Below are 25,000 nucleotides of genomic sequence, written 5' to 3' on the forward strand. Positions count from 1 at the left end.
TTAATAATTTGCCATTTTTCTTTTTCAAAAGGTAAACGTTTTTTTTTTCCTTGTATTTATTTGTTTCATTGGATTTTAACATATTTGTCTTTTACAACGAAAGTGTGTTCAAATTTACACTTTCGTTTTATGTATTCTAATTCTAACGCATTACTTTTCATTTTGTGATAATAGTAGGGGGAATTAGGCTAAAACCGTGCAAATTCGGGTTGAAAGCATGAAAATTTGCATACAGGTTGCTAAGACCCATAGAAAAAACATCTGATATAGAACCACTCTGGCAATCAATTATAACGTATCGGTTTAAGGCCTTAGATTTTACCTATTACAGCTATATTAAACAAGGGAAATAACTGCGTAAAAATATATATTTTCTTCATATTCATTGTATTAGGGAAAATTAGGCTAAAACCGTGCACATTGGGGTTTTAATCCTGAAAATTGGCATATAGGTAGCTATGACCCGTCTAAATAACACCTGATATAGAACCACTCTGGCAATTTATCATAACAGTGCGTTTTTAGCACTTTTATTTTTTCCTATATAGCATTACTTATCCGAGGAAATAACCACGACAATACAATGTGCGTTCTAAAACTTTAAATACACCGGTAACCATTTAAGGTAGCTAACTGATGGTTATTTCGTGTTGTAACTAGTAGATAAAAGCGGGAGAGTTGGGAGAGGAGTGAGTGGGAGCGACGGAGAGAGAGAGAGAGAGAGAGAGAGAGAGAGAGAGAGAGAGAGAGAGAGAGAGAGAGAGAGAGAGAGAGAATTTTACTCATTACTGTACTGACCTAACCCCCCCCCCCCCCACCTCCCCCCACCTCCCCCCACCCCCACCCCATACACACACACCCTTGATCTACACAAGTCCGTGCAAGGCAAACCGGATCTTAAACACTTGCATCGGGTGCCGATACATTCTCTCTTACATGAACATTTGATGAGTTTTTGGGACACTTTTGACAATTCTGGAAATAAGCTCCACAGTGGTTCATGTCGATCGTCACATTTGTTGCAGGGTACACTTCTATAAAAGATATAATGTTTGCAAAAGCTCGACTTCTTTCAAGAACTGTGACATCATGATTATCATCAGCAGTGACATCTTTTAAAGCTTGTTTTTTTAAGTATCGTGCATAACAAATTTTATGGTATAGGGCGGTCTTGTGCTTCCTGAGCGACTAAATCTCCTCCGGCAATAAATAACAACATATCAGAATCTTTTATAGATAACACTATTTCACGAATATTTTCTTCCATATCTGTTGTCATTACAGAATGGAGTACTCCCGATTCCATGTTTTTTTTAAAGCACGTTTGTTTATTATAGTCAATCTCTAATTTTGAACGTTGTCTCATTATTCTCGTGGGTTGCTAAATATATTCATTCGGTGACTCCTCCAAGTCAAATGACGAAGTTTGGAATTCTTGTAGAGCAATTCTTTTAGATTTCTTTAATTCTAATCGCCTAATTTTGTTGGCATTAAATTTTACACGACAATACTTATGCCACTTAGTATCATTTTGTTTTAAACTTTCAATAATCTCATTTAGAGGGACATTATAAACGGTCTGTGTTATCTTGTTGGCAACACTTGTCCCAGTCTCTGGGAGCAGTTCTTTTTGCTATTGTATGTGTATCTGAAATCATGCAAACGCATTCCTTTATTAGGCATATGCAATATTCTTTCATAACTCTCTCTCTCTCTCTCTCTCTCTCTCTCTCTCTTCTCTCTCTCTCTCTCTCTTTCTTTCGTTCTTTCTGTTAAAGACACATCATCAGCAGGCAAAATGTGTGCAGTGCCGTACATAAGGACACAACAGTACAAATAGAACATTCTCCCATTGTCCCTTTGAGGTAAATAACGTAAAGTAAATAACTTGCAACAATACAGCATCATAGTGGTTGATGATGATGATGATAATGATGATAATTATAGCAATGTAAATGGTATGCTGACTCTTTACTGTCATCAAGTTTGACTGAAATAGGTTTTAACTCACATAAAATGATTATAGCAGTATATTTGGAAAGAAAAGAAAACAGGAGGAGGGGAGAAGGAGCACTGTCCTTTGTCAACACCGGTTATCGGCATTTATAGAGCTGTGTTCTGCTAGTCTGTTTTGTCTACCCCTCTGCTCGTCTTCCCGTCTGCCCTTCCGTTTTAGAGCAATTGATTATACTTATTAAATCAGATGCAGAAAAAAATCTCATATTATTATAGAATATTGCTCGCTAGACGTCCTCTAAAAAAAGTGAAATTGAATAATATTTACGATTAAATAATTTGTATGGTTCGTGAATCGAAAGTAAAGGGAAAGGAAAACATCCGCTTCGACGCTAAAAATAGTCACCAATGGGAATCCAAAGGATGACGTAAAACAACCTTTGGTCGGCTTGCCTCGAATGTTTACACAATAAAAATGATAGAAATTATTGTCGTCCATTTCAAAATTTTCTAATTTTAAAAACCTTGTATCTCAACTAATACTGATCTCTCAGAGTGGTTCTATATCATAAATTATAGGGGTTTTCATATTCTACAACATATGTAATTTTCATGCTTTCAACCTTGTTTGCACAATTCAAGGGTTTTTTGGACCTAATTCCCCCTACTAAATGGGTGGTTATCTTATTTCTAATGTCTTTTCCATAATGTTTGCGCAATAGCTTTGACATTTGGCTTGTTGGTTTGCTTTAAACTGTAGTTTATTGTATAAAGTGTGATTTTTCTACCATTATTGTCTATTGAGTTATAACACTGTTTCTGAGTCCGCATGTTTTATGTCATACAGCAACTTATCTAACTTAAAATGTATTTATTACCATTTCTTTGCCCTTGCTTGTTTTTTCCTGAGGAAAAACAAATAATAATCCACGTAATTATTATAACTATGAGTGTGATTACTACTACTACAACTACTGCTAGTATTACTACTACTACTACTGCTGCTACTACTACTACTTCTACTACTACTACTACTACTACTACTACTACTACTACTACTACTACTACTACTGCTAATGCTACTACTACTACTACTACTACTACTACTACTACTACTACTACTACAACTACTACTACTACTACTACTACTACAACAACAACAACAACTACTACTACTACTACTACTACTACTACTACTACTACTACTACTGTTACTACTACTACTACTACTACTACTACTACTACTACTACTACTACTACTACTACTACTACCTACTACTACTACTACTACTACTACTACTACTACTACTACTACTACTACTACTCCTACTACTACTACTACTACTACTACTACTACTACTACTACTACTATTACTATTACTACTACTACTACTACTACTACTACTACTACTACTACTACTACTACTACTTCTACTACAAATACCTCTAGTGTTACTATTGTTATATTTGAAATACTGTTGTTAATGGTAATAGTATTTGTTGTTTTAAACACCTTAACGTTATTGTCTCATCCCTCTTTATTCTTCAGTGTTTCATTCATCGTGATTTGTTGACAGAGGGGAAACCCCAAGCGTTCACATTATCTGTCTTCCTTGATTAAATTGAAGCTTCTATTCCATTTCCTATTTTCATTTACATCTTTGAGTTTCAAGTAGTTACAGTTTTATTAATACATGTTTGGATAAGTTTGAAATTAAGGATAATTATACCAAAATCTTTTGAACATAGAAGGGTACTATAATTTATTTGTGTGTGTGTGAAAATGACAAATAAGCCAAATAATTTTATATACAAGATTTGAAAATGACTTGTTAAAGTTATAATAATTATTGTGTAATTCGTCCTTATTGATTTGATACATAATACAATCATACTAACATTACAGTTACTCACTATCTGCTAGGTGGTAGATAACTAGGCACTCCCCAAAATCAATTCCATTACCAAGATCATTGCAAAATAGTTTTGTAGATTTTTATCTTTTGTATTTTGGAAACCTATATATCGCTTTTGAACAACAGACGAAAGAACATTTTTTTAAAGACAGACAATCATGTAGACCTCATAATATATCTCAAAGCAAGCCTGACACAATTCTATTAAGAAGGCATTTAAATGAATCAAAATTAATGCAACCATTATTATAGGGGCACAGGAATGCGAAAGTGATGATTACATAAACATTGACCATTTCAATCGCAACCGATATTATCGTCAAAGTTGATATTCTATCTCCTAAAAAGGACACTGAAAACTGTCCTATCGTTGGAACATATTATTTTACTTCTTACTCTTTTTCATCTTTCAAACCACTCGTTTAAATGGTGAAAAGTATGTACATTGAAAAAAATAGTATACCCGAAGATCCACAATAGTCATGATATAGACGGGGAAAAAAATCTTTTCCTACCTTTCCGAAATCCACAATGACATGGCGGCCACCCAGTTGGGTATTTGGAAAAGGTTGCTGTGGAATGGATATAGATGGGTTTCTTGGTCTTGATGTCGGTGTCGCCGATCTCTTCAAAGTGTGTTCTGTCAGGCAAATAAAATTCATTTTTATAAGTTTGACATCGTTTGTGAAAATGTTAGGAACTATCATTGCATTAAAGAAGAATGATGCACACACAGCACTGATAGTCATTGCATCTTGAAAGATCAAAGTTGGGTGGTACGAAAAAGACCTTCGGCAGCATCCATGCATGCGCTTAAGCTAAATCAAAGTCACACGCGTAATTCAGAAAAAAATTCTCATGTTAACCATCAATTGATTTCTGGAGAGTATTTATTAAAAGAAATTATTTTATGAAAATGAAGAGAATCTCTCACAGAAAGTAAAACATCATACGCTAAAAATCAGACTGTTTCCCACAAATCAAATGAATGGACAAAAATAAGTTTCTTCACCTCTGGAATAGGACGAGCTGCCTTTTAGGATATAATCAATGTATTTAGAAGGATACAATATTACATACACAAACGCAAACAAACACACACACACACACATATATATATATACACCCCCTGACACACAAACACACACACACACACACACACACACACTTAAAACGTCTCTGGATGTTTATTGATAATGACCCTTCAGAGGGTCTCTGGATTTTATTGGTGATGACCCTTCAGCGCTAGGAAACTCAGTAACGCACACTTTTTCAAAACAATTTCCTTATTTTGTGACTTATGCGCCGGCATTCAATAATAACTGTAAATGAAGTTTTGGCAAATTGCTTATGGATGAGAGAAAAAGGGGTACTTAATGTTTTGGAAATTCAAAGGCATAAGCAATATTATTCCACGTACCCCTCTCTCAAAATAGTAATAATAATAATTTGTGACGTCAGATTATAAATCGTTAGATTTCACCAAAAATCAGATTCTTTAAAAAGAATAATCATTTAAATGTTTTTGAAGATGTCTTTCATTCAAATATGACGAAATAAGAATCGGTGGAGGGGTAGAATAATGATTTCTTACACTCTTGCGTTTTAGAATTCGAACTTTGTTCCCAACGCGCATTCGCAAGCTCGTGCAGTGGTTGGGAACATGTCCGGAATTCCAAAAAGCAAGAGTGTAGAAAATATCGCAAATACTTTTCAGGCAAGCCTCGTGTTTATAATAATAATAATAATAATAATAATAATAATAATAATAATAATAATAATAATAATAATAATAATAATAATATATAATAATAATAATAATAATAATAATAATAATAATAATAATAATAATAATATTGATGATAATAATAATAATGAAAATTATAGTAATAATAATAATAATAATAATAATAATAATAATAATAATAATAATAATAATAATGATATTAATAATAATAATCAATCATCATCATCATTATCATAATAATAATAATAATAATAATAATAATAATAATAATAATAATAATAATAATAATGAAAAGTATAGTAATAATAATAATAATAATAATAATAATAATAATAATAATAATAATAATAATAATAATAATAATGATATTATTAATAATAATAATAATAATAATAATAATAATAATAATAATAATAATAATAATAATAATAATAATAATAATAATGAAAATTATAGTAATAATAATAATAATAATAATAATAATAATAATAATAATAATAATAATAATAATAATAATAATAATAATAATAATAATAATAATAATAATAATAATAATAATAATAATAATATAATAATAATAATAATAATAATAATAATAATAATAATATAATAATAATCATCATATAAAAATAATATATAATAATAATAATAATAATAATAATAATAATAATAATAATAATAATAATAATAATAATGAAAATAATAATAATAATAATAATAATAATAATAATAATAATAATAATAATATAATAATAATAATAATAATAATGATAATAATAATAATGAATAATAATAATAATAATAATAATATAATAATAATAATATAATAATAATAATAATAATAATAATAATAATAATAATAATAAAATAATAATAATAAATAATAATAATAATAATAATAATAATAATAATAATATAATAACAATAATAATAATAATAATAATAATAATAAAGCAGGAGAGACGAATTAATTCAAAATATAGAAAAGGAACAATTAGTCTCTAGTCCTTCTAAAAACAGAACTTACTGTGAAGTGGCGAAGATAAATGGGAGTTCATATCTTCTCTTGATGACAAAAACTGGCGCAGTCTAGATTCATTGGGGCTTTTCACGTTCGTGGATGCACTAAGATAAACAGAATAAAATACATGTACTTCAGAGAAGTGTTATAAGGACTAATACAATAAGAATATTTTAATTTCATGGAATTACAATCTTGCAGTAGAGTAATATTTTGCTAATTAGGACACTGTGACCCTGTCTGTTTCATATGCTGCTAACAGATCTATCAGAAAAGATTTTAGGTTTGGTTTCAAACCCCAACCCAACTTCAATTTATAATCTCTTTCAGTGGTTGGATTTGGTCTGTTCATGCTCTTTGTGAAACTGCTTTTGCTTTTGATATGATTGGGTCGATGTAGCTAAGTAGTTATTCTTGTTAGAATGACAGTTTCCTCTGTTTTATAGAGACAGCTGAGCAGAGATATGGAATATGGCTTGATATCCTGGCGGAAGTCTTACTTGGCTTTAAGATACTGCAATATTCATATTATATGTGTCCTTACTAAAACTGCTATCAACCAGTGTTGTATCAATACGGTATTTTGTCGTCCTTGGTTCAGACAAAAGTCAACAAGATCAAAAAGTGGGAATCCGTAAGACTCAGTAATCGCACACTTATGCTTATATTATAGAATTATAGTTTACTTCTTGTTTCATGTCACTCTGGGGCAATCTACGGGAAGTGTGTGTAATCGTATAATTGTAATTGAAATTGTAATTTCATGTGAAATAACACACAATCATAAATAACAATAACGATGACATATTATACTTCCCGTAAATTGCCCTAGAGTGGCATAAAACAGTACTGTAGAAGTAAACTATAATTTTATATTTGTATATATATTTACCGCTCCTTTAACATTAAAGTCGAGCACTTTTATTTCGTGGGGTTTATTTTATAACTTTATACAAATACATATGTATGTATATATATATATATATATATATATATATATATATATATATATATATATCCTTTCTTAAAAAAATATAGCATTGTGGAGAACATTGTGCTTATTTGAGTCAATAAAAAAATTGACACGGCGCACAACTCTACTGAAAGATTTGAAAATTAGAAATGTATTTTTTACAGATAGATAAACAGATAACTTGATTTCCTTTTATAATTTAAAGTCAGTTTGAAAGTTCGTTGAGTCAAACAGATATCATAAAATGTGTACCAACGACGACACTTGACTCCCAAAATCAACTAATTTTGACACTGTAAAAAGTTGTCAATTTGCGTCATCTATTTATGACATCAAGTATTATTATTACTTCCGTTGTGTTGTTGATTTAGCGGTGATCAGTGTTATGTATAATTGCGTGTATGTTTGTGTGTGTGTGTGTTTGTGTGTGTGTGTGTTGTGTGTGTGGTGTATACATGTGTGTGTGGGTGTTGGCATTTTTCAGCAAATCGTGGCATTCATAGTGATATTATTCACTTGATCACATGAAGGTATTTCAGTCGCCATTTTGATTCTTTTTTTTTTACTTTTTGGGTTATCTCGAGATCGGAGGATATTTCTTTTTCTATTAAGGTTTGTCATAAGTCTTAGTAAAGGTTCTAGGATGTTTGTTTTTCCATAAGTTAAGTAAAGGGGAGACATTCCGAAAGCTCCTACATCCCCAGTATTCTTTAAATGTGTATTTTCACCGTTGATATTTTGTCAGGCATTTATTTATTCAATTTGTCATTATATAGAAGTATTTTAAAAACTCTAGAACAAACCTTGATAGATTTGTGAAAGTTTAAAATTTCCTAATTTGACCATTGTTTTGATTTTCGGCCGCCATTTTGATTTGTTAAATATTGAAAGGTAGTGCAAAGCAGTCCGAGAGTTGTTTTTTTTCTATTAGGGTTAGCTCGAGAGGTTAGTTATAAGTCTTATTAAAGGTGCTAGGGTGTTTGTTTTTCCATAAATTAAGTAAAGGGGAGACATTCCGAAAGCTCCTACATCCCCGGTATTCTTTAAATTTGTATTTTCACCTTTGAACTTTTGTCAGGCGTTTATTTATTCAATTTGTCATGATTTTTTCTATTAGGATTAGCTCGAGATCGGATGATTTTTTTTCCTATTAGGGTTAGTCATAAGTCTTATTAAAGTGCTAGGGTGTTTGTTTTTCCTATTAGGGTTAATTAAAGGTACTAGGTTAAATTTTTTCTTGGAGTTAGTTGAGGGAATATATTATTAAATATATTATAGGGCCACACAGAAAAACCAACCGAAGATATACCAAATTACACAGACAACGTTGTTTACCAATCTGCCCTCATTAAATGATGGTGAGTACAGTATCGAACGAAAATAGTTCTTTCCCCGCGAAATTGCGGGCTTTTTACTAGTATATATATATATATATATATATATATATATATATATATATATATATATATATATATATATATATATATATACTCGTATATATATGACTCATCCATCAAACACCGATAAACTGTATTTACTTTTCTAATTCCCCTTGCGTGTTTTTATTAGGTGCCGGTTCTGTTTCATTCTCGGCATCGTTGTTGAACAGGTTCTCGTTTACCATTTCAGATTGAAGTTGTTCGTATAATGGAGCAGACGATGCCGACAAGTTGGCAATCTCCCGAAGAGCCCCCTCCTCTTCGATGCTGGCAGCTCCGATCCCGTGATCCCCATCGAATGGTGTATCACTGTACAGTAAAATTCTCTAAAAGAATGAAAAAACACAACTTCAAAAGGCACAAAACTATTATATTGAATAAAAGGAGATTGTAGGAAAGAAAAGGATAACCTTTGAAAAAATGTGGAGATTGATATATATCCAGGGGCGTGGCTCTATTGGTTCAAATGGTGCCTGGCACCACATCCATGTTTTAAAAATGGATAACAGCATTTTTAAAAATATATAAAACTGAGAAATGGCATATACCGCCTTTTATCAACTGTGCGAAACAGACTCCCTTTCTGTCACAACGCCTTTTATCCACGCTTCTCTCCCGATTCACACAAACTGTTGATGACTGTCGTCAGCGACTGTGTACTATGGCTGAGCGAGTGACTGGATTTCCCCACTCCCCACTCAAACGATTGCAAGGTGCGGATTTTTGCTGGCTCCATTTAAGGCTATTACTATTTGTGTTGCGACATTGAATACCTGAGAAAATGGCTCGAATTTTTACCATCTTCACATACCGAAAAAACCCGCCTCAGGTGCCAAGAGATTTTTGCTCCAACTCTGTTGGACTGGGGAATAATAGCTAATTTTGGTCATTTACGTCACAGCCATAGTATGGTAACTTCGACCATCTTTATTATTATCGAAATCACGATTATTAACAAGTTAATTTGTTTCTCTCTCTCTCTGTCGTGATTATTGTATATAGTAATTTATTATTATTATTATTATTATTATTATTATTATTATTATTATTATTATTAATATTATTATTATTATTATATTATTATTATTATTATTATTATTATTATTATTATTATTATTATTATTATTATTATTATTATTATTTTTATTATTATTATTATCATTATCATTATCATCATCATCATCATCATAATTATTGTTATTGCTGCAAAAATTGATATGAAGGAATGTGAACGAGTTAAGCCAAACATTTCCTGATAGTGATGCTATATACATGATCTTCGCGTGAATATGCGTGTTTGACTGTGTGTGTGTGTATGTGCGCGCGTTCATCACACACACACACACACAGAGAGAGAGAGAGAGAGAGAGAGAGAGAGAGAGAGAGAGAGAGAGAGATAGATAGATAGATAGATAGATAGATAGATAGATAGATAGATAGATAGATAGATAGATAGATAGATAGATAGATAGATAGATAGATAGATAGATAGAGAGAGGGAGAGAGAGAGAGAGAGAGAGAGAGAGAGAGAGAGAGAGAGAGATCTTGTATGGAGTCATGTTTGATTTCCGAAGTGGAATGGGGCTGTTTTATGACGTAACTATAGTACTCTTTTAGTAGGCCATGGGCTGTATACATTCTTACGCTTTGTAAGTTTTGAAATTACCCTTTGTTCAATTGAAATTCAATGTCTGCATGTGTCCCTTTAGTCATTTCCCTCAGTGTCCAAACTCCCATCAATATATTCGTTCGTGATTTATATAAACAAACTATTGAAAAGATTTGCAGGGATAGAAACATCACCATGCAAATTTACTTTACAAGTATGTAAGTATTTTTTTTCTTTCTTTTATATTTACAAATAGAGCATGTGTAAGTCATTTTCGTCTGGCACCACTTTATACTTTAAGCATGCCACGCCGCTGTATATATCTACGCCCTCCAATAACATTTATCCTGACAATGGTTTTTACGAAAATGTTTTCTGAAAATCTGACTGCGACAGTGGGAAAACACAATTTTATTTTTCAATCGAAAAGGGCATAATAAAAAATAGCATAATACAATATTAATTAGAGAAAGAAATAGTTCGATGTCCTGACTGTCCAGCTGCTATGTGGTTTTGTGTTATGAGACTCGCCTCCCAACTGGAAGGTTCAGGTTTCGAGTCCCTATCTGAGCGACACATAATTGAGTTATTGGAAAAGGTTCTTTACTCACATTATCAAAAGTAAATGTGTACAACATGAATACATGGCCGTTAACAGCGTTGTCTCTGTCGGAAAATTTGTAATAATGCCCAATATGCTCAGGTCTCGTCCTACATATTGGCTAGGGACCTCATGTAAAGCGCTCGAGTTCGTTTGGTGGAAGTTGCTCTATATAAATGCTCAAGTTTGTTTTGTTTCCTTATTTTGGACCACTTAGACACATCAATGGACGCATTATGCTCATTCACAATGCTTCATTTGCTATTTCTCGAGCAGGACACATAATGTCTCAATCGTATCAAAGAGATGTTATGTGGAGGTGATCCCGAAGGCTAAAAAAATATATTTTAAAGCTTCATTCATAATATTTGGGTCAAAACAAATGCCTTTATTGAGGAGATGAGTTTTATGTCTTTGACATTTCAAAAATTAATTTCATTTTTTTAAAAATATCGTTATAATGGAGCTAAGCCCCAAACACGGTAGCTCTTTAGATTTAAAACGAAGAAACCAAGAACAGTCAAATTTAGATTGTTGATTTGCAACGACAAGACGCTGGGAGCGATAGCTATCTATATGATTAAAAAATAATTTTTGATTTATTCTCAATTTGAAGAAAAGCACTAAATTATAAAAGAAAAATGACGAAACTAGAGAAGCCGCCATTAAACGACAACACTTCGGCACCACAATTGAACGCAAGAGAAAATTAAGAAATCAGAAAGCGTAAAAGAGGTAAGAAATGAGGCCAAAGACATTATTTTACGACGTCTAGAGTCCATACTCATAGATCTATAATGAGTTGAAAACGTTTCGGTCTCAGTTCACTTTTCTATCTAGATTCCAAACTCCTAGATATATAATAAGTTGAAAACGTTTCGGTCTTAGTTCACTTTTTATAGTAAAAAAAAAGAAAAATTCCCTTTATTCATCCCACTGGGGAAATTAGTCTCTAGGGTCTATTCCAAGGGAAGACTGGAATAATCCAGGTGTCAGCCGCAGTGCAGCGCCGCAAATTGAGCTAGGGCGAGATGACTTGCTCAAGGCCACACAGCTGAGTGGCGAGTTATCGAACTCGGTACCTTTTCAGTACAAAACAAAGACCGTGCCGCTGAGCCACGCTGCATGTGTGTTATGTTGTTTTTTGTTGTTGTTTTTTTTTGTTTTTTGAAAATCAGGTAGCTTCGCCCTCCCCGTCTCCGTTCTTAAAACGGTAACACATGCTAGTTTTTGATAATTTTGACTACAAACTTAAATTTTCTTCATCTAGTTCATTCCGACAAGAATGACGCAATGGGTCATAAAGTGATTTAAATATACGATAACTTGGTACGAGTGCTTACTTGTACAAGTATATCTGCTACTTCACCACCCACAACCGTTTACTCATTCAGAACCGAGTCGAGTTGGTTAACTCACTCAATTCTGGAGATTTTTGCTACTTTTCAAAATTGGAAAAAAAAAAATACATTAAACATGAGCACGTACATAGATCGTTTTATTCAACTATCATTACCATGCAAAAACTAAAAACATTAGCTTTGATACTACGCTTATAATTTGTCTCAGAGAAATGTAATAAATAGGCATGTGGTAAAAGTAACTACGGATATAATCGGTGTTAGGGTTGAGTGAGTTTAATGTATATTAAGTTCTTTAACAAAATTGTTGATTGAGGCAGACGCTAGAGTTTTGCTACCACTATCACCCACCTGGTTATGGTCGCGCTATGGAGAGCCAGAGCTATATATATAAAATCATGAATCATGGTGAAACTTTCCTAGACTATAAATGGAATAAGGTTTAATGTTCTAATATTATTTATATCAAGAGAGGGCTCTTGCAACACTATTTAGGCCCTAGGAACCCCATGCAGTGGATTATTGGCAAATTCAATGCTTTCAATTCATTCATTTATAGTTAAGGTACGGCACTGTATATACATGAATAAATGGAAAGACAGGCAGACAGACAGACAGAAAATAGATAGATAGATAGATAGAGTGCATCTATTTCTTACCTCCTCTTCAGGTATCCCCTCATACACTGGAATTATTTGTCTTTTCTTGTCGCTTTCCTCTTCCAAAGCTCTCATAGTTTTCTTCCTGTAGTAGGGATAATTATTAAGATTTATCGTATGGTAGAGCACTTTGATTTTGAAACTTAAGTTTTGGTAATGAATCGGGGTAAACAACATTTTACCAGTTCCAAACTAATTCTAAACTTCTTGCTGAACAAGTCTCGCATTTACAAAATATAGATTTAATAATTACAAACCACATACGCCAAAAAAATCTCCACACAAAGCGAATAATTAAAAAAACAAAACAACAACTAATAAAAGCGAAACAAAATAAAGCCCAAAGAAGGCCAAAAAAAAGTGGCCTGACTTTCCGGAACGTAAAACAGTTGATTCCGAAAAAGAAAAGAGCAAAATATATATTACGGAACATTTCGGACTCACGTCATTCTTCAGCCCCGATTGATAACGATATAAAGTTATGCTATATTTCAAATTTTACATATTGTACTGAATTTTGTTCAATGAAATAATGATCAATTATAGTCTCTTTTGATAAATATAAAAGTTTCACGCCGTTGTATCTGGTTGAAACAGATTTTTAAATTAAAATTTAATTATGGATTTCAGTTAGCAACGTTTTTAATGCAAGTTAGATGCTAATGTGTAGAGCTTACTTTATCACTGTCATATCCGATGAAAGAAAATGCTTATTTATTTATCAATTGATGTGTAGATAAAATATTCGGACTTAATAATTTAGTTGTTTTTTGTTTCTTTTTGTTTTAATACTTAAACATGTCTGTAGAAGATCAGAATTAAGTAGTCATTCGTATTTTGTTAAACCGACGGGCACACATTTTCAGGTCTGATAGCCCAACACAGTTATGGGCCTGTTTTAACATTGCTGTAATGTACAATATTTTGTGTTAGTTTGTGAATATTTCTATTACAACAATGAGCTCGTAACAATTTTCAGATATCAGACCTGCAAATAAACACACATCAAGTTAAACGTTTTGAGAAGAATTTGGAGAAAGATAGGACGCATTCTGAAAGACTGCTTTCCATTGGGCACCTGATGAGGATAGGGTATCATGAGCGCCTATAGACACTTGGAGACAATGGAAGCCGTGCTTAAGACCGTTGGTCTCAGTGGGTGGCGAGCCCAAAGAATGTCCTAGAACAGACAGGAGTAGATGACGTTTGTTGGTGCCCTGTATGAAAGATGACATAAAGGAAAATGAGGAAGTAAAATTAAACGTTGACATGGAAAGTCTTGCAGACTTCTTAATTCGTTGTCTTTTTTCAATTATTATCTAATTTATCTATTATCACTTCAAATCTAATCATTATTTTGTCTTTAACCATTAGATGGTCTACCTTCGAGTCGTAGTCATTGGAGAACTCTTTCATGGTTTGCTTTTGAGTGGTAGTCATTAGATGACAATTACATGGTTTGCCTTCCGAGTGCTAACAACTGAATAACCATTACATTCGATTCATAGTCATTGGATAACTATTACATGGTTTACCTTCGATTCGCAGTCATTGGATAACTATTACATGGTTTACCTTCGAGTCGCAGTCATTGGATAACTATTACATGGTTTAATTTCCCGTCGTAGTCATTGGATAAACTTTGCATAGTTTGCTATTGAGTCATAAACATTGGATAATTAATACATAGTTTACCCTCGGCTCGTAGTCATTGGATAACAATTACATGGTTTGCCTTCGTGTTGTAATCATTGGATAACTATTACACGATTTAACTTCGAGTCGTAGTCATTGGATAATTGTTACATGGTTTACCCTAGAGTCGTAGTCATTGGAACACTATAACATGGTTTGCCTTCGTGTTGTAATCATTGGATAACTTTTGCACGGTTTACCCTCGAGTCGTAGTAATTAGAAAACCATGAATAACATGGTGTGCTTTTAAGTACAGTCATTAATTACCTATTCAATGGTTTACCTCTTAGTTTAGTTATTTGATAGACTACCTCATGATTTACCTTACCTAAGACTCCTACCCAAGTACATTCCTTCCAAAGAACCTTTTCCTCTGACTGCCTTAGGAACAGAAATGAAATAGATAATTTGAGTGACGTCACAAAATCACATTGCACACACAAATTAAATTATTACTTTGGTGATTCTTTCTTCTATTTCCTCTTCTATTTTTGATTGATAATAGTAAGAGATATCAATATTGCAAACGACCAGCTGAGGAGTTTTTGAAAGCAATAGAATAGAAACCTGTCATTTATTAAAGGTATTTTGATTAACAAACTATTAACGTAATATGATGGACGATCTAAAAGATAGGCATTTTAGTAAACTATTACTATACGGGTTTGTTTTAAGGTAAGTACCATTTATTGAGATCGATTTGTAATGATGATAGTGACGGTTACGTTGATGATGATGATGATGATGATGATAATGATGATGATGATGATGATGATGATGATGATGATGATGATGATGATGATGATGATGGTGAAGGTGGTGATGATGATGATGATGATGATGATGATGATGATGATGATGATGATGATGATGATAATGATAGAACATTTATATCACGCATACTCCCCCACAAGATAAAGCAATAGCGCATTACAATTACATTAATTATGACAACTGAAACAGTGGCCACAGGACATAAAATAGACCACACATGTCAAACAAAAACAAAAAACAAAAAAAAAAAAAAAAAACAAAAACAACAACAACAACAAAACACACACAAACATTATGCAAACTTTGATTTGTAGATCAAGACATAATTTACGTCTGTCCGTTTATGGAAAGGTCACTCGATACACAAATCGTAAAAATCGAGCACATTGTATTGGCTCAATAAATAACCTTTATCTTATTGGATCTGCATTCATTTCGACCACATCGTCTTCCATCCAGACTACATAATTTAAATAATTATGAGGGTAAATTGTTGATTATTAAAGTTAACAATTAAACTATTAATGTTATCTTCCAAAATTTCCATTTTTAAAATTTCAAAGTAGGTGGTCTGTCTTACACTTACCATTATAAGAAGGACGGAGATGATTGCGATTATTCCACCAATGGCAACGAAGAAAATGACAAAAGACTTGATTCTATGGTCGTATTCTTTGGAAGTAGACACGAAGGACTTCTGCTCTCCCTTGCCTTTACCTTATGTAGAAAACACGTTTAAATATCGCATTTACTTCGAGAATTGCCTTAACCATCACCATGTTTTAAGTGATACACAATGCTAGATATATTCAGCGCATAGTTGAGTCCTTGGAAAAGCCTCTTTACTCACATTCTTTCACCGTACTCAGGTATAAAATGATGCCGCTAACAGCGTTGTTTCTGTCGAAAAAAATTGTAATATCGCCTAACAGGCTTCATGTCTCGTTCTACAGCTTAGCTTACGTCTTGGTCAGGTATCCTTTATAAAGTGCTTTGATCACGTTTAGTAGATATCGCGCTATACAAAAAGCTCAATTTTTTTTTCAAAAGTTAATGTAAAAATTTGAACAGCTTTCATAATAAACATAAGACGCATTCTGTCGCTTGTCATATTGTAGGATAAAAGATAGATGGAAAAATAAATCCACGAAAGCTATTACATGGTATTGTCTACATTTTGTCATAAATAAATGAGAACAATACTATTACAATATAACACGTAAGGTATCACCCAAGACTAAAGTGATAATATCGAGACATGAAATGTCTGTGGGTTTTCAATGTCAAGTAGGTAAGAATAGCATTTGAATATTGATGGTATGTGTTTAACTATAATATACACCATTTCTTTCCACAATATTAACGGTACAAATACACAAAACCATGTGTAAACTTAAAAATTTATCATATTTTGGAGATAATTTAATGAGAAGTATTCACCCTTCTTCTTCTTCTTCTTCTTCTAGGTTCCATGCCTGGTCCAGGCTTCGGATACTGCATGAATTATCTCTCTCCATTCCACCCTGTCTCTTGCTTTTTCAAACAGCTCTTGGATTGTTAGGTTGGTGAAGCCCTTCAGTTGGTCTATGAGTGTTTTTCTTTGTCTCCCCCGGGCGCGTTTACCAGGTATTTTTCCACAACTTGCTAGGTATTCATTCTTATATTTCCTTACTATGTGTCCGAAAAAGGATAGTTGTCGATCCGCTATTAAGGATTCACCCAACTGAGCCTAATTTTATTTATAGAAGGAACGAAATTGATATCACTTAACTCGTTGTTATTGTTTTTAGACATCCATGTTGATGATTAGTTCTCATTAAATTATTATATCAATCAGAGGATAAACGCTCAAGGTTATACATGCTTTGGTATGTTGGTACGTTATATCCAGCTGGCGGATGTTATGAGTATTTCATCTAAACACATAGCATCAATATATTACAAATAACCATTATGAGCGAGAGGATGTTTTACCGACTTGACACGGTCTGACATAGATACGCATCGTCTTCTATTATTAAAACCTCATTACCATCCCAGAAGTTTCACGTCTCTGTATTTCAGTCTAAGGTGTTATCTTAAGGGAATCTACCACCAATATTTCTAACTCTTATAACACAAGCGTGAACTATCATATTTGAACTAAAACTGTACAAAAGAGCATATTCAATTAAAATTCAGTACAGTATCGAAAAAGACAATAATCTTAGTATCCATGTAAACGCCTGTAAACAAGCGCCATCTTGGATTTACATATGCATTTTTAATCCCTAAGGCTTTTTGATTTATCAATACATTTTCGAGAATGTTAGTTTTGAGGACAAGAATGATTAATATTTTAAGCAAGTAGAGCCATATTTCTTTTTTATTTCATTAACAGAGAAAAAATATGAACAGAAATATTTTGTATTAATATTACATAGCAAAATCACATACCCCCCCCCTCCCCCTTTCCCCATTTTTTTCAATTTTTAAAATATAATTGATGTGATATCTGCTTCTATTTTACGAATTTAATTGTTTTGGAGAACAATCACTGAAAGTTTGAATCTTTTGTCTTTAAAAATGACCGTACCTAAAGCACTTAAATGTTAAAAATTCAAGAAATGAGAAAAAGGGATGTTAAAGCATAATTTTCTTCATCTCCTTATCTGTCTGTGTTTTGGAAATATATTTTTTTTGCATTTTGCAATAGTTTTATGATCTAAAAGTAATTGGAAAATGAGGGAAAATGATTAAAAATAATATTTACAATAAAAATTTAAAATTCTAAAAGTATTGCTAATTTCCCAAAATTCTGACCCATAGTTCACCTTAAATATCCAACACATACCTGCAACGATAGCACTTGAATTTGTGTCATTCCTTCGCGATTCATTCTTGATTTTACCAAACAATGCAAATTTAGTATCTTCACTATTCTTCGGCAGGTCATCATCGTCATCAAAATCATCATCAAACTCATCGTCTTCATTCTCTTCATCATTATCATCATCATTTTCATCTTCATCTGCATCGTCAACATCTTGTGTGCTTTCGTGTACTGTGGTCGCCTCAGGTGCCCATGTTGTTTTCGCTACCTCAGAGTTAGCTTTCATCATCATTTCCTTTGCGAAACGCATTTTTGCTTTTTCCAAATTCTTTTGTAACTCCCTCTCTGCCTCTAATTCTGCTTCTAATTCCATCGCTTGTTTTTTATACTTCATTGTGATATCTCGTGAAATAGCGGCTCCAACTGCAAATTTATCAAACAGGTCGACAAACTCTCCACCAGCATATAATTTGTACGGGAAGACATACAATCTTTGTATCGGGGCATGTTTTTGGACATTTATTTTGTTTTTCGTTTTACTTTTTGTTGAGCGCTTCGTTATAGTATGTGCACTTTCATTTTTGTCAAAACCTCTGCAGGCGAAGCTACTTTTATCGCATGGAATTTCATTATTAATGGTATTTTTTAAATTCAATCGAGTTACAACCTTGCTGATTGCACGCCTTTTACTTCTTCTCTTTGAAGTTTTATTTTTCTGATGCAAAAAACTCTTTATGTCTTTCAACTCTTTATCAAGGTCATACTCCAAATCATCTTCTGTTTGAAATTCAAGATTTTTCTTTTTAATACTTTGGCCATCTGCATTTAACATGCTGTCAACATCAGGAAGTTGTTTGATTAAATCAAGTTCATCTTTGATTACCTCGACGTATTCAGGAGGTTCTCTTGTTGTTTTACTGTTTTCATAATCATCCCGCTTGTGATTTTCTGAGTCAATACAAATTGGAAGAAATGTGTAATTGTTTTCATGTGACCTGAAACATCAAATGAGCTATCGAATATAACTGCCATGATATACAATGATTAGAACATGTCAAAGTGACAAGTAAGTGACAAGTTAGGGAGCAGGCACTGGTGTAAGATAAAGATATGAAACAGTGCCAGTCAAAACAGAAAGAAAAATACAAGAAAAGCGGCAATCAGGAGTTCTTAGGTTCGATCTCCAGTTGGGAATGTTATTTTTTAAATGCATTTTTCTCGCTGCTTTGGCATTGTTTCATAAACACGTTTCAGGTCTTTATGATTAGAACATCAAGGTGAGTTTAAAGTTGACCTGCATGCCAAAAGAATAAAATCGATATTTTCCCTTTTACGTTTAAAAGATACAGAATACACAAATTTGTCTGATAGTTGAAAGGGTTTCAGCACCAAATGATTCATTTTCCGTGTCAAAGACTTCAAGAATATCTTGTTTGATGATAATAAACTATAAGTAACGTATTGAGAGAGCTCAAGACGCTAACTCTAATAAAGAGGGCAAAACTTAAACGATTTGCATCATGACCAATATCAGGAATTATTTCTATTATACCCCCCCCCCTTCCACCACCCATCCCGCTTTTTCACCATCAACACAAAATGACTAAGGCAGACAAAGACAAAAAGATAGTTTTGTGCGATATTATTATGCAAAACTCTCTCTCTCTCTCCCTCTCTCTCTCTCTCTCTCTTCCTCTCTCTCTCTCTCTGTCTCTCTCTCTCTCTCTATCTCTCTCTTTCTCTCTCTCAAATATTGTCTCATTCACTCACACATCAATGGCACTAAAAACAATGCGCTATTGCATCAATTTGGTGCCATCCCATTTATTGTGATGAATTTGGTGTACGTTCATGAGCTTGTAAATGTTTGGAGTCTTGGATACCAGCCGTACTCGTAGATCCCCTCTATATACAAAGTTGGGACGATTCAGGACTTTGAAAGAATGTGAGTTATAACGCTGAAACCCCTCTCCATCAGATATGACATCGGGACAGCGATGAGAAACAATTTAGCCTCTTTCCAGAGAGCAGGAAATTTGCAACAAATTGCTTCTCTCAACCAGAAATTTTGATACTTTTCACACTTGAACAGGGGTTTTAACTCGAAACCATTTTGCATTTCAAGCAGTTCGTCTTGGATGGTAGATCCAGGCAAATCGTTAATATCAAACTCCTTTGGACTAATGATCCATGCTGTCACATCAAGATTAAAGAGGTCCTGGAAGCGATTTCTCATATCAACTTCACTTTTTTCAATGTGATCTGTGAAGATCCGAATGTTGTCATCAGATTTATGCCCTGCAATGTCTTTGAGGTTTGGATATTTAGTGAAGTGTCTTCGGCAGAGGGAGCGCCTGTTAATAGGAAGGTTTGCTATGAAGCTGGATATAGCAGATTTCGCTTGGATCATGTTCGCGTCATTGCTTTGTAACTGTAGATTCAGTTCGTTGGATGTTCCGTAGATATTAGACAGGTAAGTTACTTTGTCTTTGATTTCGTTGAGCTGGTCGGCGATTGGAGAATTGATTGACTGTAATAACTCGACAACGGAGTTGAATAGTGAAAATAATCAAGCACGACAGTTCCCTTTAGAAAGACACCGAATCTCTGTGTGGAGCAGTAACCTATTGAACACCTCATCATTCTCCACGCAAAGCGTATTGAGTACATGGACTTTTATCTGTTCGCTGGCGTGATGGCGATGTACAGCGATTCCTGCAATGGCCGGGTAAGATTTTTAGGTGATGTATGTGAATCACACAATGTACTGATAAAATGTTTGGCACAGACTCCTTAAAAAATGCTGTAAAGCCATGATAGCGCCCTACCATGGCAGCTGCACCATCTGTGGCACACGCTACAACGTTTGTGATTGGAATTTCCTGTCTTCGCAAAAATCGCGAACAGTTTTGTAGAGTGTTGCTCTCTTGGTGTCTGTAATTGAGGTGCAAGATAAGTTCTTGGTAAACGTAATTGCCTCGTATAAACCGACATAGGTCAGCAGTAGGACATCATCATTGCTGAGAGTGAACTCTTCTAATTAAAGGTTGAATTTGGTCACTTTCAAAAGCCGAATCAATTGACGTCAGCTTCGCCCGCCATTTTATCAATTTGCCTTTGAATTGTGCTGTTACTTCAGGATGGAGACTTCATTACTGTTTCATCTTTATAATCTCCCGTATGGTTGGGGCAAATCATGTTTCACCTATGGTGCGAGGTTTGCTTTAGAAAAAGCATAATAACTTCTAGTATAATACATTCTATGTAGTTCCTGATCATCGCACCCCTGTGAGACTTCACCACGCCCCAATTTCAAATTTTGCTTTCATAGCCCCCCCCCCCCCCCCTTTGAGGGTTATCACCCACTTTGAGAACTACGGTAATATACGAAATAACATGCCAAGTGTTATTCAAATAGCCTACGTAACGACGTCCTTTCTCCCTAATATTCACAAAGTTTCTGATTTATTTACATCTTCATTTGGTGTATGAACACTCGTGGCCATCTCATCATCTCAAAATAGCCATTGTGATATATGTTAGGAGTTTGAATAATGATATTTAAACAACCTTGTTATATTCACAAGAATAAAAATGGGTTAAGTCTTAAACCACGATGATAGAACCAATGCATCATCAAGAGGAAAAAGTTGAATAGCGTTTACAATCTATTAAGATTAACCCAATGGACTTGTGATACGTTGTACATATAGGCTGTTTATCGTAGACAATCACAACTTGTTTTTGTACATCAAACGAGAGTAAGAAAAGAAAATTCCATAGGGGAGGAAATATCCTTAGCAACATGACAAACTATTTTTGGCCAAGGATTTAACATAGCCTTGTCACTAGCCATCATATAGAATATCCAAGGGCCAGTGGAAATTAAACTCAAAAAGTGATATTTTGTACATTGTTATCTTGCATTATGTCTCGATAAAATACTCTTAAATTAAATAATTAATAATTATGCCTTTTCGCAACGGCACCATCAGATCCCGTCGCCTTGGCATTCCATGAAGGAATACATACAGATAATTCATCAAGCAGGATGTCTGATGTCAACAGGAACCACCCGTGTTGTCCAAGTGAGCAAATTGAAGGTTAAGAATCCTGCCCAAGGAAAAGAAACGAAAGTACCTGAAGCGGGGCTCGAACCCGGGACCTTCCGGATAACAACTATAATATGAAAATGCTAAAAATGAGTCTGTGAAACATGTATATTAAAAATTATGTTTGCATGTTCATCCTAGAACCATATAAATGTACGATATCCGATACACCTGAGTTGATTTAAAGTCCAACCTGTTATCCGCTTCAGTACTTTAGACGTCATTTTGGTCATTGTCCTCTTGTCTGTAGTTTTAGCGATGAAAGTCTTCAAATCCTAATATAACCCAATGAAAAATATTATTGATTGTTAACTACATCGACGGCTACAACAACAACAGCAACTACTACTACTACTACTACTACTACTACTACTACTACTACTACTACTACTACTACTACTACTACTACTACTACTACTACTGCTACTACTACTACTACTTCTACTATTACTACTATTACTACTATTACTACTACTACTACTACTACTACTACTACTACTACTACTACTACTACTACTACTGCTGCTGCTGCTGCTACTACTATTACTACTACTGCTACTGCTACTACTACTTTTAGTATTATTATTATTACTACTATAATTATTACTACACAACAATAACAACACTAACAACAACAACAACAACAACAACAACAACAACAACTACTACTACTACTACTACTACAACTACTACTACTACTACTACTACTACTACCACCACCATTACTACAACAACAGCAACAACAACAAAGACTACTACTACTGCTACTACTACTACTACTACTACTACTACTACTACTACTACTACTACGACGACGACGATGACGACGACGACTACTACTACTACTACTACTACTACTACTACTACTACTACTACTACTACTACTACTACTACTACTATCATCACTACTACTACTACTACGACGACTACTACTACTATTACTACTACTACTACTACTACTACTACTACTACTACTACTACTACTACTACTACTACTACCAATGTTGCTGATGCTGCGACCTCTGATTTTATGAAGCTCAAAATCCATTGAGCGTGTTCAAAGAGCATTACAAGACTTTGGTTCCATACAATATAGAAGAAATATGAGACATAAAAGGCGCTATTAAAATTTTCCCCGACATGGACAAAGCTGTTACCTGTCAGGCACTCCTTGAGTATGATGTGAGTATATAAGTAAAAAACCTTTATTTGGAACATAAATTTTCGCTTCCCACAGCGGAACTTAAACCTATAGATAAAATGTTTTGTGAATACCACTAAACCACGCAGCTAGAGCTGTTCTAAGCTAGCATTATTAATGGTAAAAATATCATTACCATAATATTCTTTCCCACAAGGGTGTTTGTAAGGTGGACAAATTGCTTTGAATCTTTGACTTCGTTTAATTTGCTCTTAAAAAGTCTCCCTTTGCTTTAAATATCGTTTTCTTATATTTATTTTTGTAGGACGTGTATTCTTTGTGGACCTGTAGTTTGGTCTTCTTCCATTTGCATTCAGCCTTGCGTTTTTCATTTTTTGCGATTCTGACAGCTGCTGAGTACCATGGAAACGGTTTTCTCTCTTTTACGAGTCTTTCTGTCACCGGAGCATGCTGGTTCATAATGATCTTTGAGCTCTCTTAGAATAAGTCCGCAGTCATGTTTGGATGCTTTGATAGTTCTTTTGATAAATCGTTTTTGAAATCATCAAGGTCTATTTCTTGGAGGCTTCTAGATTTGATTTTTCGCTTCATTTTGGCAAGTTTCTTTGATACAATAGAAATACTAATATAGATGAAGCAATGATCAGAAACGCATTTGTCGTCGACGACTACTGGTGTTGTTGGGGTTATGTTTTGGTTGGTTACTACCCAGTCCAAAATGTGGCCTTGTCGGTGGGTGGTCTCATGAACATGTTGTGTCAGATAATGCTCATCAAAAATTGATTTTATTTTCTCAGTTTCAGTAGTTTTGCTATCATAGTGGATATTAAAGTCGCCCAAAATGACAAATTCGTTGTTTTCAATGGCATACATAGTTACCATTTCGTTGAATTCGTCGATGAAATCAGACGTGCTGATCTTATTTTCTGAGTTGTGAGGTGGTCTGTATAATGCGATAATTTTCGTTGTTCAAGAATGACATATTACGGATATTTCGACTGATTCAAAAGGTTTATGAAGATGGGATGTTGTTTTGCGCTTAATCTCAGGAATTAAAGTGTTTTTATGAACGATCACAATACCACCTCCTATACGCTCTTTGCGCGGAAAAGAGCAACTTTGAAATCCAGGTGGCGCAATTTCATTGATTGTTGTTTCATCGC

General features: G+C 33.7%; 1 protein-coding gene across 1 annotated transcript in view; it reads right to left on the reverse strand.

Moving 5' to 3' along the window:
• Nucleotides 1–25,000, reverse strand: part of LOC144964875 (uncharacterized) — a 44,715-nt gene that overhangs the window by 10,660 nt on the left and 9,055 nt on the right. Inside the window, exons 4-12 of the mRNA XM_078899604.1 lie at nucleotides 22,869–22,950; nucleotides 18,585–19,511; nucleotides 16,338–16,468; nucleotides 15,306–15,358; nucleotides 13,283–13,367; nucleotides 9,152–9,378; nucleotides 6,647–6,744; nucleotides 4,388–4,512; nucleotides 2,835–2,861 (exon numbers count right to left, since the gene is read on the reverse strand). Of these exons, the coding sequence (XP_078755730.1) occupies nucleotides 2,835–2,861; nucleotides 4,388–4,512; nucleotides 6,647–6,744; nucleotides 9,152–9,378; nucleotides 13,283–13,367; nucleotides 15,306–15,358; nucleotides 16,338–16,468; nucleotides 18,585–19,511; nucleotides 22,869–22,950 (1,755 nt within the window). The remainder of the gene's footprint in view (nucleotides 1–2,834; nucleotides 2,862–4,387; nucleotides 4,513–6,646; nucleotides 6,745–9,151; nucleotides 9,379–13,282; nucleotides 13,368–15,305; nucleotides 15,359–16,337; nucleotides 16,469–18,584; nucleotides 19,512–22,868; nucleotides 22,951–25,000) is intronic.

This window comes from Berghia stephanieae, chromosome 2 (assembly GCF_034508935.2).
Source record: "Berghia stephanieae isolate SIO BIC M18660-M18661 chromosome 2, UCSD_Bste_1.3, whole genome shotgun sequence".
Classification (NCBI taxonomy): Eukaryota; Metazoa; Mollusca; class Gastropoda; order Nudibranchia; family Aeolidiidae; genus Berghia; species Berghia stephanieae.